This window comes from Sycon ciliatum, chromosome 3, assembly GCF_964019385.1.
Source record: "Sycon ciliatum chromosome 3, ocSycCili1.1, whole genome shotgun sequence".
Taxonomy (NCBI): Eukaryota; Metazoa; Porifera; class Calcarea; order Leucosolenida; family Sycettidae; genus Sycon; species Sycon ciliatum.
The window spans coordinates 35,999,869-36,017,361 of NC_088645.1; the positions used below are offsets into that span (position 1 = coordinate 35,999,869).

At 45.9% G+C, this 17,493-nt stretch overlaps 1 protein-coding gene across 1 annotated transcript in view; it reads right to left on the reverse strand.

Annotated features, from left to right (window-relative positions):
- LOC135812088 (fibrillin-2-like) overlaps positions 1-17,493 on the reverse strand; it is a 160,228-nt gene that overhangs the window by 100,447 nt on the left and 42,288 nt on the right. Inside the window, exons 9-14 of the mRNA XM_065325417.1 lie at positions 15,776-16,042; positions 10,770-10,877; positions 6,965-7,312; positions 5,339-5,506; positions 2,105-2,269; positions 978-1,145 (exon numbers count right to left, since the gene is read on the reverse strand). Coding sequence (XP_065181489.1) covers positions 978-1,145; positions 2,105-2,269; positions 5,339-5,506; positions 6,965-7,312; positions 10,770-10,877; positions 15,776-16,042 — 1,224 coding nt within the window. The remainder of the gene's footprint in view (positions 1-977; positions 1,146-2,104; positions 2,270-5,338; positions 5,507-6,964; positions 7,313-10,769; positions 10,878-15,775; positions 16,043-17,493) is intronic.

The following is a 17,493-nucleotide window of genomic DNA, read 5'->3' on the forward strand; positions in this document are numbered from 1 at the left end:
AATGCGCTGCTCGGCCTCTCTACTACTCTAGCCCTGATTTTGAGAGTGATAGAGAGCGATGGAGCGGAGCAGCGAGCCCACACAATGGACGAGTAAACAAGGAGCTGCTCCGATCGCACGGCGTAATGAAATAATTCTGAATTCAAGTTCTTGTTCAACCTGCACAAAGCCCAGATTCGAATGCTGATCCCATGCATTCATTCAGAAGTCTGCAGTCCGACGCGAGCCTTGTGGCTACAGTAAGTCGACTGGTCTTGCTGGCCGCTGCCGTTCAGTGCTGGCAGAAGTAGCAATCATAGAAATTGGAATCAGTTTGGCTGTGCCTGTACGCCTGGTTTCGCGAAGCTCTGGAGAGCGAAGATGAAACTAGGGAGTCGTACAATATTTTTACGTCTCCCTGGTGTTAACCAGTAGTCGCCACCGCGGCTGATCACGCAACTTGAAAACCAACTTACTTGAACGACGGCGACATGAAGTTCAGCGGAGTGTGATCAAAGAAGCCGAGGCACGGCCGAAACAAGCAGAAAAACGACTCGAAAGAGATGACGACTCGCGTGCAGCAGATGACGACAGCGACGCAGGGTCAAAAGTAAGTCGAGCGAAAGCGACGCAAACTGAACTCTCTGCTCATTCCGCCAGCAGTTTCTGTTGTGAAGACGCTGTACATAGGCTGAACTACCTTCGTCCAGTGATTCGCAGTGGATACAAACAGTATTTACTGTTCTTGACCTGTTCTGCGACCGTATAAAATAGAACGGACACGGCTTGAGTCAAACTCAGAATTGCCAAGACTCACCTTCGCTTAATTCCCCATCACTGACAGATTGAGTAGAGTCACAAATGACTTTATTCCCGCAGCCGTATGCAAAATACGTTACCTTCAGTGACGCACCAGCACTAGCCTCGGTCTACACAGCTTTAATGTCCACATGTGAAAAGACCAAGTTTAGCCCATCGTTCATTCTGCACTGTCTTACCTACACACACTGTACTCCATCGGTTGCCACCCTGACACCTCATTGGCAAGTCGCCTTGTAAACTGTAACCACTGTTGCATTCTGCTGTGCCGCGAGAGTAACTACCATTGACGTACGCGAAATTTCGCTTGTTTGACTCTGGAGCCGGCGGGTCACAATACGTATACTCTGCAAAGGAAGAAAAAAGAAAACGTGAACAACAGCGCACACACTTAACATCAGATCAGATGAAGCGAGTATGCCGATTCAGTAAAAACGCCCCAGCGGGTGCTCATGATTTGCGACTCTGCACACCGCACACTGCACACAGCACACTGCACACAGCACACTGCACGCGGCACGCGGCACACTGCACGCGGCACACTGCACACAGCACACTGCACACTGCACACAGCACACTGCACACCGCACACTGCACACTGCACACCGCACACTGCACACTGCACACCGCACACTGCCCACAGCACACTGCACCCACACTCTGCACACAGCACCCACACTCTGCACACTGCACCCACACTCTGCACACAGCACTCTACACACAACACATAGCACCCACACTCTGCACAGTCTACGGGTGAAGAGCCGGAATGCAAAACTTGCTAAATCCATTAATTTTCATCACTTTTTGGATGACGGCCAAAAAAGGATTCATTATAATTCTGTGCGGTTGGAATCCAAATACGAATTTGGGTTGCAGTTTTGAAAATGTTCTGGTCGGATATTGAATGTGAAGCTTTGCCTGGAGGTGCCTGCAGTCCCAAGTGCGCAATTCTCTTCTAGGTCAGTGTTGCTTGTGGATCATCTCTGTACATTTGGATCCGGGGCCTTCAGACCAATAGAGAGTTAGTGATCTACCAACAGCATTAAGCTCCACTAAAGCACTGTGTAGAGAGCAGAGAGCTGTGCTGCAGTATACTGGGCGCGTGTTTACTTGTGCGGTGCACCGGAGACGCTGTTTGTCGAGTGGAGGTCTCTTTTGGAGCCCAAGGGTTTGTTTGTTTGTGTTTGTGATAAACATATTGGTTTATTCTTACAAAATACTAGCCCAACACACTCTTCATAGCGGGCTCTTTTTTTTAACCAGGTGTGCAATACTGTACCCTGGTTCAAACGGTGGGACTTACCCTCGCAGGCAGAGAATGTCCATGTCTGGTTAGTTTGGCAGTAAATCACCGGTGGTGAACTGGTGGCCAGGGTGTAGCCAGGCAAGCAGGAAACATTCTTTGCCACAGTGCTGTTGCCGGTGGTAACGGCATTGGGAATCAGGGCCGGAGAGGGGCACGAGTTCTCTGAACGGGAGAAGAATAATGCATGAAAATCGTCGGACATAGCTTGAAGCACGACACAGTCGAGGCATCGCAAAGTTGAAGTGGCACACAATCGAGTTTACACAAAGTTGAAGCTGCTGCATCCTACTATCAAGAGTATATAACCCCCTTAGAATGTGCAACTCTGCATATGGGGTCTTCGACTGCGAAAACTCACATCACGTGTTCGTTTTACGTACAAAGGAAGGATAGAGTGCGCGCAATCCAAATATCTACCAGGATCATGCTGGGGATTTGCATACGCGCAGTGAGTTTCTGTCAGAGAGTGCTTTATTTATTACTCCGCTGCTCGCTAAAAACAGGCTGGTACTCATAATAAAAAACAATTATTATTGGTTTACAAGCTGGATTGACATTTGTGTACACTTTATTCATGTAATGTAAAACTGTGGAGACAATGTGCAATAAAACGATGAAAATGTGAAGAAATGGTGTAGAGAAAAAGAGGATTCAAACAAGTTTTCGTACAACACTCATCAGGAATCTTCGTTGTACTAAAGGACAATGAAAACAAAATTGAACTATTATAGATCAATACCTGGCATGCATCATACTGGCAACTCACACCAATCAAGAGGTCAAGAGGTCCTGGTGGTGTGACTGATGATTTTTTCTTTCTTTCATATCTGGCTTGCAAGTGTTGAGTTTCGGAGAGAAAAGAGCATTACTTGGCATGTGGCCTCAAATTTCCTGACACTTTCACACGTTCACTCCAATCTACGCTCATTCATCAATGCGGAGCTGGTCAGATACAATCGTACAAACCAGCTGCTCGAAGACGTCCTCACCATCCGTGCTGAGTTTTGGACTCGGCTCAGAAGAGGATATCCGCCTGACTTTCTTAAACCGATATTTGAAGCGGTAGAAGCAACACCGCAACTCTTCACTCGGAAGTCATCCGCTACATACCACCCGCATTTCGTCACTTTTGAAGCAGTCATTCTTTGTCGACTCCCAGATTTTCTTTAGAAGAACAAAGCAGCTGTTTTATTAAAATTAATTAATTAATTAATGACTTCATACGGCAGAGCATTTAGCTCTGCTTTTTGGTTGGTGCCAGAAATTTCTGGCACCAACCAAAAATACAACTTTTAGCTTTTAACCTTACCTGCAGTTCACGCACCTTTCTTGGATTATACACTTAGCTCCGCGGTTTATGAATTCTTTAGTATAATTCTATAGCAGCATTGCGCTTTTTCGCTCTCAACAACAATTGTTGCTAGACACCTCTATCGTTGCAACTGCATTGCACCAGGAGTACATAACCCCCCCCCCCCCTCCCCAGAGTGTGCAACGTCGATCTCATGTCATGCGTACACTCCACACCAGCGCAAGGCCGGTCTCGAGGCAGGGCACAGTTGTTTTTGATCCGAGCGTACCCGCGACTCCCCGGGCTCCCCTCAGATGTGTACGGTATTCTGACGCAAAGATCCGATTACGCTCGACCAAGACCCTATGCAGAGCTGGATCAGGCGTTCCACACTCTGGGGGGGGGGGGGGGGGGTGTGATGTACTCTTGATTGCACCTATTACACCTTTTACTGCTACCTCTATGGTTGCAACTGCATTGCATCTATTGCACCTTTTACTGCATCTGTTGATTTCGTTTGCTGTGTATATAAGCTATAGTCAGAGACAACATTTTTTCATTCCTGTGATGAAGCACTCTACGTGCAGAAACCGGTCAGGTCTCATCAATTTTATTGTAATAGTATGAATTATAAAATATTAATTAACTACTGTGCCTTTGTTGTGCCGGGAGATGTTTGTCTCCCATTGATGTGTCGGGAGTTGTCCTTCCAGAAACCCCTATAATGTCCACTAACACCACCAGTTACTTCCTCCGCTATAAAAACTTCGTGATGGATTTTTGAGGGACTGGTTGGGGCACAAACTGCCGTGAAATGAGTCGTGATCACCTTCTCGGCCTTCCCTGGCAAGTCATGAAAGAGGTACGATGCAAGGAAAGCGACCTTTCACAACAGGCCGAGCGGAATCGATGGTGATGACAGTCGTGGCAATCGAAAATGAAATATCACTTTTCCGAGGGGATAATGCGCTGCTCGGCCTCTCTACTACTCTAGCCCTGATTTTGAGAGTGATAGAGAGCGATGGAGCGGAGCAGCGAGCCCACACAATGGACGAGTAAACAAGGAGCTGCTCCGATCGCACGGCGTAATGAAATAATTCTGAATTCAAGTTCTTGTTCAACCTGCACAAAGCCCAGATTCGAATGCTGATCCCATGCATTCATTCAGAAGTCTGCAGTCCGACGCGAGCCTTGTGGCTACAGTAAGTCGACTGGTCTTGCTGGCCGCTGCCGTTCAGTGCTGGCAGAAGTAGCAATCATAGAAATTGGAATCAGTTTGGCTGTGCCTGTACGCCTGGTTTCGCGAAGCTCTGGAGAGCGAAGATGAAACTAGGGAGTCGTACAATATTTTTACGTCTCCCTGGTGTTAACCAGTAGTCGCCATCGCGGCTGATCACGCAACTTGAAAACCAACTTACTTGAACGACGGCGACATGAAGTTCAGCGGAGTGTGATCAAAGAAGCCGAGGCACGGCCGAAACAAGCAGAAAAACGACTCGAGAGAGATGACGACTCGCGTGCAGCAGATGACGACAGCGACGCAGGGTCAAAAGTAAGTCGAGCGAAAGCGACGCAAACTGAACTCTCTGCTCATTCCGCCAGCAGTTTCTGTTGTGAAGACGCTGTACATAGGCTGAACTACCTTCGTCCAGTGATTCGCAGTGGATACAAACAGTATTTACTGTTCTTGACCTGTTCTGCGACCGTATAAAATAGAACGGACACGGCTTGAGTCAAACTCAGAATTGCCAAGACTCACCTTCGCTTAATTCCCCATCACTGACAGATTGAGTAGAGTCACAAATGACTTTATTCCCGCAGCCGTATGCAAAATACGTTACCTTCAGTGACGCACCAGCACTAGCCTCGGTCTACACAGCTTTAATGTCCACATGTGAAAAGACCAAGTTTAGCCCATCGTTCATTCTGCACTGTCTTACCTACACACACTGTACTCCATCGGTTGCCACCCTGACACCTCATTGGCAAGTCGCCTTGTAAACTGTAACCACTGTTGCATTCTGCTGTGCCGCGAGAGTAACTACCATTGACGTACGCGAAATTTCGCTTGTTTGACTCTGGAGCCGGCGGGTCACAATACGTATACTCTGCAAAGGAAGAAAAAAGAAAACGTGAACAACAGCGCACACACTTAACATCAGATCAGATGAAGCGAGTATGCCGATTCAGTAAAAACGCCCCAGCGGGTGCTCATGATTTGCGACTCTGCACACCGCACACTGCACACAGCACACTGCACACAGCACACTGCACGCGGCACGCGGCACACTGCACGCGGCACACTGCACACAGCACACTGCACACTGCACACAGCACACTGCACACCGCACACTGCACACTGCACACCGCACACTGCACACTGCACACTGCACACCGCACACTGCCCACAGCACACTGCACCCACACTCTGCACACAGCACCCACACTCTGCACACTGCACCCACACTCTGCACACAGTACTCTACACACAACGCATAGCACCCACACTCTGCACAGTCTACTGGTGAAGAGCCGGAATGCAAAACTTGCTAAATCCATTAATTTTCATCACTTTTTGGATGACGGCCAAAAAATGATTCATTATAATTCTGTGCGGTTGGAATCCAAATACGAATTTGGGTCGCAGTTTTGAAAATGTTCTGGTCGGATATTGAATGTGAAGCTTTGCCTGGAGGTGCCTGCAGGCCCAAGTGCGCAATTCTCTTCTAGGTCAGTGTTGCTTGTGGATAATCTCTGTACATTTGGATCCGGGGCCTTCAGACCAATAGAGAGTAAGTGATCTACCAACAGCATTAAGCTCCACTAAAGCACTGTGTAGAGAGCAGAGAGCTGTGCTGCAGTATACTGGGCGCGTGTTTACTTGTGCGGTGCACCGGAGACGCTGTTTGTCGAGTGGAGGTCTCTTTTGGAGCCCAAGGGTTTGTTTGTTTGTTTGTGTTTGTGATAAACATATTGGTTTATTCTTACAAAATACTAGTAGTCTCCATCGAGGAGGGAGCGGAAAAGAACAACAAAACAAAGAACAGCACAACGGAATCAGCTTGTTCAATGTGTAGTCATGCGTGCATGCCAAATACCAGTGCATGACGTAAGCTGATGTAAGCTGCGTACAATAAGACAGATGCACGCTGGTGGGTGCATATAGGATAGCGTACATAATAATACAACGAGTGTTCTACTTCATTTTACTTCGCACATTAAACGGGACCCGGGCGCATATGGCGAATATGGAATGAAAGAAAAGGAGAAAAGGAAATAAATGACAGGAAGACAGAAGAAGGGTGATGCTGAAGTTGAGGTTGCGAGCGCTTCAAAAGCACATGTGACACGGTATCCATCAGTAGTTCAGCAATCTCTGCTCCTCTTCTCCCCCATGCGCTCTGAGTTGACACGTGGCTACCCACAGTAGCCATTGCGCACACCAACAATTTGAAACAACGAAGGGGTTACGGGTAGGTCAAGTATTGTTACTGGTAATATTCCTCTGCCAGCTTTATTGACATAGCATCAGAAGTGGTAAAAATATATGCAAGGCTTAATCTCACCTGCGCAGATAACACGGTGGTGCGAAGATCGTGTATTAAGCAAGTTCCATGTGCCGGTGTGGTAGTAACTAGTAAAAATGTCACCGGAGGTGGCGTGCGTGGTGTGTATGAAAACACCGGTCGATGTGGCGGAGGGCTCGCTGGAAATTGCAAACTTGTATTTCTGCACCATGAGGTAGAGGCAAACAGCCACAACATGGTTTCCATATAGCAATCTCGTCGTGGGCAATTCCATTCCGGACGCCCGGCACATGTTCTGGGCGTCCGATAACGTCACCGGCTCAAAGAAATAGCCCGGTGGAATGCGTAGCGTAGTGTTCACACAATGATCTGGATTGTGGAATGAACCTGTAGCGTAACAGGAGAAGCAAGGCACACAGGTCAGGGCACACAAGCGCCACAGCTGCCAATCTTTCCAAGGATTTCTCTTTTAAATAATCTCAGCTGAGAGGTTGAGTTGATAGTGTTCCTCTCGTCAGGGGCTTTCCAAGATGCCCAAGATGATCATTCGGAAAGCTGTCCCAGGGAAAACAAAGTCACGTCTGATTTAAGGTAAAGAATTTGAGGGCACAATTCTCCACGGACATAAAGCTCAGTCGGTAAAGTGTTAAGGGTCTTTAAGGCTGAAGTGTTTCTACATGGAGATGACGTTTGTCTGCAGCAACAGACTGTATATGGGCTGCGTGCATGATCATGCAACATGTCTATGTTTGGAGTTAAAAGGTGTGTGTATTCCATCGATCGATTTTCCTATTCCAATCTTTAGTGGCAATGAATGAATCTACAATGTAAGGTACCAGAGACACCAGATTTTGCCATGGTTCTCAATGGTACTGTGATCGTATATGTTCCCGAGTGTCGTACGGTATTTGATGATTCCTCGTTTAGTGTTATCCGTTGCGCACATTTCTTTTTGCTTAAAAAAGCATTTGCAAGTTTGGGAGCTGTCTACATTGATGCACGTGGCCATCTTCTATGCAAACAGGAAGAAGATGAAAGAAAATGTAGCACTCACATTCTTCAAATAATACACTGCATGCATCATCATTTTCACACACGCAGTCCCCTTACACGCTTTCGCATTATCCATTCATTTGCCACTAGCTTCCTCACAGTCACTTCCGAAACACACGCCAATGTTGTCAAGACACTATTCACACTTGCATGCTGCCATATTTCCAGCTGTGTTGGGTTAAACTAATCTGACTGCATAATTGCTTGTTTTAACAAAAGCAGGTGGCGATCCACTGCATAAAAATGCTCTATCGATAGAGCTATTACTACCAAATCAGTTCCAACACAAAACTACCAAGACCTCATTTGCAGCTCGGAGTTTCATGCATTACGCCATCATCAGGCAGAATTCCACAGCGGGCCTACAGCACAGCATATGTTATGATGCCTTTATTTTACTTCACCATAGGTACAGGCATTGCTGCCTTCTTGCTGTAGATCATAAAATAATGATGCCACAGCTCCTTGGCTATGATGAAAATATCGGGCCTTTAAAATACAGGTGCCCCTGTGGAAGGTGTGGGTCCTATCAGGACCTATTGTTACAGTGGCAGACCAGAATGATAATGTGTGACTGTAGACTGCTGGTCTACTGTGCACTGGATGAGTGTAGTAGAGCAAAGAATGCAGGTCTCAGGGGCTATTTGTTTGTTTTAGACACTGCACACTACGTAACGAGTTTCGACTGAAGATGTCATGAGAAAACATTCTGAACGCCATTATTGCTATTCTTCTTGTAAGGAGTGCACAGTTGATCTAATGCATTACCGCAAATGCCTCAGCCTTGTTTTAATAGGCTGCGCCTCAGTTCTTATTGAGGTTTTTCTCTCTATCCCTCTCAGCACTGTATCCTACACATGGTGTCAACAATACACCGTACTCTCTCGAATACTGCCCCATCTGTGGTGAACATTACAAAATAGTACCCCAGGGGTAAGACATTGCAATAAACAGAACTAGCTGAAGCGTCATTTCACGAACGTTACATTGAGGTGGCACGAAGAAATTCTAGAGAAAGTGGCCACGGACAAAATTCTTCGTGCAATGACGCTTCAGCTGTTATCTGCTTACTGCAATCCCTCAACTCTTGTCACCTCGTCGCCTTTTCATATTTTTTATATTTCCGGATAAAACAAGTAGTACAGGTATACGCATGCCGTATTTTCCTGATTTATTTTTTTATTGCTCGTTTTCGTTGTGCTTGCCTTCCTCTCTTTGGTCTTTCCATAACCTTGAACCTTCCAAGTTGGAAGGCTGTCGGTTAGCGCTACGGAGATGTGTTGAAGCTAGGTGTCAGGATGTCGAATGTGGAGAGTTACTCTTAACTCATTTCCATATGTCCTTTTCCTTTCTACTTTTATTATTGGCTCAATAACCGAGTTTCAAATTGCACACCTGATGAGCCGTCATGAACCTTACGGCGAAACGTACGTCGTGTGAAACAACTTGTTTTGTAGTCAACTAGTCCATCACAATGTCATGCATGAGGAGTACTATAGGAGTTTGGCTTTCGGCTTGTACAATTCCTTCTCGCACCGTCCAGTAACAATCGACATTCTTTGTTCCGTCGGGACTATAGCTTGTGCTCCTTTTCGTTGCGCTTGCATTCCCCTCTTTGGTCTTTCCATAACCTTGAACCTTCCAAGTTGGAAGGCTGTCGGTTAGCGCTACGGAGATGTGTTGAAGCTAGGTGTCAGGATGTCAAATGTCTCAGTACTCTGTCAGTTTTGTGCCTAATTGTTGCACTTTCTGACTGTATATTATAGTATCTAGTTACGGTGGTGGAGAGTTACTCTTAACTCGTTTCCATATGTCCTTTTCCTTTCTACTTTTATTATTGGCTCTATACCCGAGTTCCACGTAGATTATTAATAATAGGTACAGTTCGCATGTCACTCATGGAAGGATCGCATCTGTCAATGAAATCCAGGCAGAAGAGCCAACAAAAGGCATCTCAATATTGTTAGCTAATTATGTTACAATAATATGCACACAAGTAGAAAGTCGTGCTCAACTGTAAGTTCCTTGCACTTGGCAGCTAAGGTAGACTAATATTCAGAGAAAATAACGGTACTGTGAAACCGGAAAGTTTCGGTGGTGTAATATTATTGGCATTTCCCAAAATCAACGGTTGGGTGGCGTGACATTTTCGGCAAATCAGTTTTCCAGATACAGTAAAACCTGGTTTAAGCGACCACCCCACGGTGCAAGCAAAAGCGGTTGTTAAAGCCAGGTGGTCTTTGGAACCAGGTCCCACAGTGTCTGTGTAGAACTGTGGGTGCATGGAGAAACGGTCGTTAAGAGCAGGTGGTCGCTAAACACAGAGGCCGCTTACACCAGGTTTTACTGTACAAAAATGTATTTGACAACTGTGTGGTATGGCGTTGTTGAATTCTTAGGTCGCGGTATATTTTAGGTAAACATTCCCTGTACCGAAGTTTAATTCCGAAAATAAATCTCCACCGAAATTTTCCGGCTTTTCAATGTACAATAAAACCTTGGGGCCAGAGAAAGCGGTCTTTAGTGGCAGGTGGTCCTTAGTTAGAGGTTTGCACCACGCAACCATAATGCTGTATAATTATGAATGTGACGCCGTCCATGCCTGGCGAAGTGGCCTGTAGTATCAGGCTGGTCGCTAACCAGGGTGGTCTTTAGTTACAGGTTTTGCTGTATGCCTGAAAGAACAAGAACATGTAACAACACCAGTATGATAACACAAGCCATGATAAGATATTAAATTTTAATATGCTTTGGCAAAAAGTCATCGAGGCAGGGAAGCACTAAACCTTACGTTGGCACAACCGCCTCTCAGCTCTATAGTAGGGCAAAGTACATTCACACGACCCGTCCTTGGAGCAGTGTTCATTCTGGCCACAACCAAATGCGCATCCAGTATATCCTGCAACAGGAGAGCAGAGAGAGAGAGGGCAGCAGAGTTTAGTTCGACCCGCGCCTTGAAGTGCAGCGAGAGCGTCCCACCACGTCGTCGTTTTGTGTCCATTTACCGGAGGTGGTGTCCTGCCTATAGCGGTTGAATTCTGATGATTTAACGGCGGATTGTTTTATTGGGGGCCAAGTGAATGTCTACTGGGTGCAAAATTTACAATGTGAGTAGGTAGTGCCAGGGGAAGGGGGGGGGGAGGGAGAGGGGGGGGGGGGAGGGTGTGCAGTGATGTGCAGCGAGTCCGTGACTTTGCCACAGCACAGCATGTTAACTGATGGTGCAATTGCATACCGTCTATTGGTCAAAGAACACATGCCTTGCAAACACACGCACGCGCACACCTCAGACCTCAGACCTGCCCATCGCGGAAGCGATGATAGCGAACAGCTATGTTAGACATAGCACTTTGTGCTGGGATTACACCATTCAACAGCTTGCAAGGCTGATGAATTGACCGCCACTATTTTTAGCCTGGTATCCACCACACAGCTGTTTGAAGTGACTTTTTCTGGCCAGTGAATCCCTATTTTTCATTTTTCCATTTTTTTTCTACACACACACCACACCACATACGCCGGCATACACTGGCTGTTGGTAACCACCCAGGAGAATGAAAGAAAAGTCAGGAAGAGTCCGAGAAAGAGAAGAAAGACGCACACACACACACACACACGTGCGCACACACACACCCCACACACATGCGCACACACACACACACACACACACACACACCTGTCCTGTCCTGTTGAGCCACTGCCATGAAGGTTACGTGGGCCCCGGAGGGGCAGCTGAGAGAGAGGAGGAGCACACAGCCCTGTGACGATCCAGGTGATGCGGTAAGCGAAATCGGCGGGAGCAGGCGCAAACACACATGAAACCCTGACGGTCCTGAACGGTCGGACGACTACAAGTCCGCGAGCAGCGATGACACACACACACACACACACACATACAAGCTCGTGCGTGCACACCCCCCCCCCCCCCCCCCACCCACACACCCCCCCCACACACACACACCCGGTGTGACCTTAAAACACTAGGGTTCTCACATCGTACAAAACACAGTTAGTTGAGCTCAGCCATACCGCTTTCCATCCCCTGAGTGTAAAACCAAGGTGGGAGACTCTAGCCAGACAGGACACTGTCGTCGACGTACTTTATTATGTGTTTGAACGATACTGGTCCCTTATAATCCGGCACCATTTGTGCTTCAGAAATTGTGCTGGATTACCGAGTGTGCAGGATAAACAAATCTGATTTACTGCTGCAATTTGCATGAAGAAGCCATTTTTGGGCGAATTTATTTTGCAATTATTTGGCTACTGAAAATTGTGCTGGTTCATAGAGGGTGCTGCCGGTTTGTAAAGTGATGGATTAAAGAAGGACGACTGTATTGGTACAGTTCTACAGCTGTGCAGGCAAGAGTGGACCGTTTATGGCTGTGATTAGCTTGTTGCAATGCAAATGTCCTGGATGATACCATCAAGAGTACATAACCCCCCAAGAGTGTGCAACTCGACTATGGGTGCTGTCCGATGCAATGCGCACTGTACATGGATTATCAGACGAATCCGGAACCTGTGGTTGACCGAAGCCGATCGATCCTGTACAAATTATTGCAAAGAAGAACGTGTGATGCGTTGACACCCGTACACTTGTTGTAAATCACTGGTGCAAGGAGCATTGCGTCATAAATAACGACGTCAACTTGAAATTCTGTCGGGACAGCAGGGTACGTGGGAGTTGCACACTCTTGGGGGTTATGTACTCTTGATTCCATGCAGGGCAAGGATCATATTCATACTACTCTCTGTGTGGTATTTGTACTTTGGAGGTCATTATTTATTGACTTGAAACGCACGGTACGCAGCACGTCTGTGTACCTGGGTGCAAACAGACTCATGGGAGGAGGGGGGGGGGGGGGGGGGGGGTAAATTGCAGCTGCTCTCTGTTTTTCACGAACGCCCAGGGGAAAGTCATAACATCCCAGCGGAACAGAATCCAACACACATATGATGCTAAGTGTCTGTTCTCTCGTTGACTGTCAACGTGAGAATGGTGTTGATATTGTATTTGTTAAATCGTTGCTGACATCTTTGTTCGGTCTGTGTATATTTACACTATATGAGCCGTCAGATGAGAAAACAGACCTTATCACAAAAAAGTCATATTTTTGTTTGTGGTGCTATCTGATTGCCAGGAGCACCAGGAATCGTATGCAGAAAACTAGAGTTGATTTGGACCAGGGAAAGTAAAGTTATAGCCTCGACAGTAGGAGACCATTACAAATTGCACCTCAATTTTGGGTGCAATACCAACAATTGTTTCACCTACTTTGGATAATATTTTCTGTTTCCTTTGACCGATTTCCACAAACTTGGGCTTTCTGGAAAGCTCTGGCTACAAGCAACCCGTTGGGCCCAAATCCGATAGCAAACAAAGCACAGCTCCAGCGCAACAAGCTACAGACATCGCTTCAGCGCTAGACTTGCGCCGTCACACGAAAATCGCTCGCCATTTCCATCTCCATTATGCAGGACGCCCAATTTTTTTCTTGAAGATGCAGTGAGCGCTTCCAAGACGTCTGAGCCTGTTGCCGAGATCGTAGATCGCTTGAAAAGGGGGAAATCCCTGGTCTGGAGCGTTTGACTCGCGTGTAGAAATGCAAAGTGCCGTGACGTATCTTGCGGGCTTCGCATCTCGGGAACGCAGCATCGTGCCATGATCGCGCTTGCTGCATTGGATTCCTTGGAGTTTTCTCTTCGATTTACATACTTGGATTGTCCCAAAAGACCGATATTTGACTGAAATACGACGGTTTGTAGCTTGGTTGTCCAGACGCACCAGTGGGTAAACTCGCCCACTTTCAAGTGCACTTTTCTGCACTGTACAGTTTTTCGATAAGGTCTGTTTTCTCATCTGACGGCTCATATTATACAGTAGGAGTAATAGCGTTTTCATTTTACCCAAAACCACCAAATGACGCTTGCAGAAGACAAAGACAGTTCACCGACCGGGCTCCATAAATTTTGTTTTACTCCTGTCAAGTCTCGCATAATGCATAATGATGTGCATGTACAAGACTTCGTGAGTATTCAACTCAAATTCGTGTTCCGTCAGCGTCAGTATAAGCAAGTACAGTCATGTAGTACAATTTGTTCCCAAAATAACTTCGGGACAGTCTGTTCATGGTTTTCATTTGTATTGGACTCGTTCTCTACACTTGCGATAATTTAGCGGCAATTCTAACGTTGTAGCGTTGTTCTCTTGTAATTTAGTGGAACCTGTATTGAGTAACTGAGTTTTATGTTTCGTTACATTGTCGTCAGATCTCCTGTGTACCGGTTTTGTGGCACAATGATTATAGCCATTATATTTGGTCGTCTCCATTCTTGTGCAATCATGCATATGTAGGTTGGTTCTCTTCATGTTATTGTGACCAATTTCATAGATGTTGGTTGCCTTGTTGCTTTCTCTCCCCTCTCCTCTCACCCAAGCCATTCAGCATAAGCGAAGCTGTGGACGCAGCATACTGCTGCTACACTTCTACGCGGGAATGCGTATAATAATAATAATAATAAGTCTCGCTTTGTTCCAAAGGATGACAGGAACTACTTGCAATTGTGGAGTGTTTCTAACTTTCTAGTGAACTGTTTCGCTGCTGAAATCTTCAAGCGTTGTGTGATATTGTAGGGTCAAGTGCAAACATCTAATACCACTGTTGTATTTGTTGTATGCGATGTTGCCGGTGTGATCCGGGAAACATGATCTTTTCCTAACACATGGCTACCAAATGTTTGCCTACTCATAGATCTGCAGTGTGAGAATTTTGTGCCATCGGCAACCCCATACCTGCCATTTCGCCTATTTTGACTATAAAACAGACAGACCTCGCATAAACGCACATACCATATTTCCTCGATTAATGGTCCATGCTCAAATAATAGACCATGCTCAAATAGTAGACCCTCCTAGAGACCTCACGGAAAAATAGTAGACCATACCCGAATAAGAGACCCGGTCTCTTATTTGAGTTCATCACTTTGCGCATGCGCACTAAGAAAGCACGTGGTGGATCAAAAAAGGACGCGGTTTTAGGTTGCGCAACTACAATTTTTGTAGTGGCTAGTGCTTTCTTTCATTATTTGAGCACAGTCCACTATATTTTCATCGGCACGTTGCTGGAAATGGTGGATGTTATATAACGTCATAATATAGAACTTCTATATTATGTCAATTTATGACGTGTTAAAAATCCACCATTTCCAGCGATGTGCCGATGAAAATATAGTGGACCGTGCTCAAATAATGGACCATGCCCAAATAAGAGACCGGGGGTCCAACCCTCTTCAAAAAACAGAAGACCGGGTCTAATAATCGAGGAAATACGGTATCCGTTTCCACAAAAAAATATCTGGATAGGCGAGGGAAGCGGATAATCGAACACACATGCTGTATATATACATGCAAGGTATATGCTGTAAATCGGTAACCAACGATTTTCTTCCAGATGGCGAGGGGTGCGGATAAAAGAGGACCGGATAAGCGAGGTCTGACTGCTGTGCTACAGCACTGCTGAATGAAATCCAGCCGCGGCACTCAGGTACGCGCCGGGGCGTTGCCCAGCCCTAGACCTGACAACACTGGGCTGCAAAAGAAGGCGCAAATTTGAGTGACATGACTGGATTTCATTGAGCAGCACTGGATGACGGCCATTTGCTGGTGCTTTGACCGGATTGTGCTGGCTCTGCAGGAGCTATACGCCTGAACTCTATCTGAACATGGTTAAATCGCCTGCCGGCACACATGTAGCATATAACACATAGCGTTGGAGCATAGCACGCCATACTTACTTGCACAGGCAACATTATGCAAATCTTCGCGGGACGCAGTAGCTTGGGCATGGAATACCTTTCTCAGCCCTTTTGGCTCGGCAAACATCCGGAACCACACAAAGTCACTGATTATCGAATCTCTGGCTGCCTGGACAATCAGATCTTTTTCCTCCGTTCTACTTGGTATCGCTAACCCTAGCTGAGAACATAATGAAGCGGCCCTGGAAAAATTCATTGCCGGATAATTGACTGGATCAAGTATCAGAAGATTGTCTACGTACTCTTCTGCAGAACGACAGTACACAAACAGTAGAATGTGCACATCGTTGGTTAAGCCATGACATCGTTGGTAAAGCCATGAGTAAACTTGAAGATGGTTGATGCTTGGGTTAAAGAGTACCACACGTTCACTTGGACAAGTATTAGGTGAAATGTACATCAGATCTGCTCTCGGGATCAACGACGCAACAGTCCATTCACCTGAGCCAGTCTTGTTGGCTCTTGAAAGCCCAATTTTTGACAGAATTGAGGCACAAAAATCCGGGTTTTGAATCCGCTTCTCCACACATTTTGCTATGGAGTACCTGTCCAAATTTTGGTAAAACCAGGCTGATTTTCTAATTCCCTGTGTCCTTTGACTTTTCTGGTATCAGATTCGGTTAGGAATAATTGCACGTTCCACGCAATGCAGGATGAACTGTTGTTTTCATGATAGCTATAAGTGCATGCACTGTAAAGCGATTAACTTTCGCGGTGCGCAAAGTTTGCGTTTTCATGGATTGGGCTGGTTCACGATGAGAAACTTTGGCGATTTTATCTCTTCATTTGGATCTGTTACAGTCTACAATCAATGTACAGAGCAGTTTGCGGTGATTTATATTCACCAATGTGTGATGGTCGCGAAAATAGTGACATTTTATCTCTAGCGAATGTTTCTCACTTGACAGAATATGTGGTGTAACTGGAGTCCCACCAAAAGAATAGGGTACCACTTTCCTATGAATGGACTGTAGCGAAAGCTCTCCACGGGCGCCAGACTTCGTTTCTAGAGCAAGTAGATAGGATGTTATGATATGGAGAAGCACATTGGCAATGTACTAAAAATATACAAACTCTACAGGATTCTATCTACGGCGTGCTAGTGTGTAAGAACAAGACCGCAAGAGTGAGCAATGGAGCGATTAGCAACATTTGTTGCTACAGCTGTACCCTTGTTAGTACGACATTGGTTACAAGACCAAACTCACTGGCAGACAATGATCAAAATCCACTGACATCCGAAACACGTACATTCACGTCTGGGCAGTAGATACTACTCGTTATAAGATAAACAGTATAAGCGAAGCGAACATTACGAAATGATCAATGAGAATACTTGGATGCTGATAATAGTCTCAAGAAAATCGATTAGGAACATCAATTTTAGCGTACATGTACAGGTAGACTCCCTCTAATTCGAACCTGAAATTGCCAGGCCCTAAATTCGAATTATCCGGAACTTCTAATTATCCAAATGCAGTCCCATGTACTGATATGTATGTCAAAATGCTCGAAATTACGTGCTGATTATTTTTGCACATTTTATCTGCATCAACGAAACATAGGTGGTCACGAACTACGAAATCAGTTCGTTTCACCAAAACACTGGATCGACATGAAGTCATTGGACATTATTTTCATCTTCTACAAAGTTCTATTATTATTATTATTAAAAGTAGAAAGGTAAAGGACATATG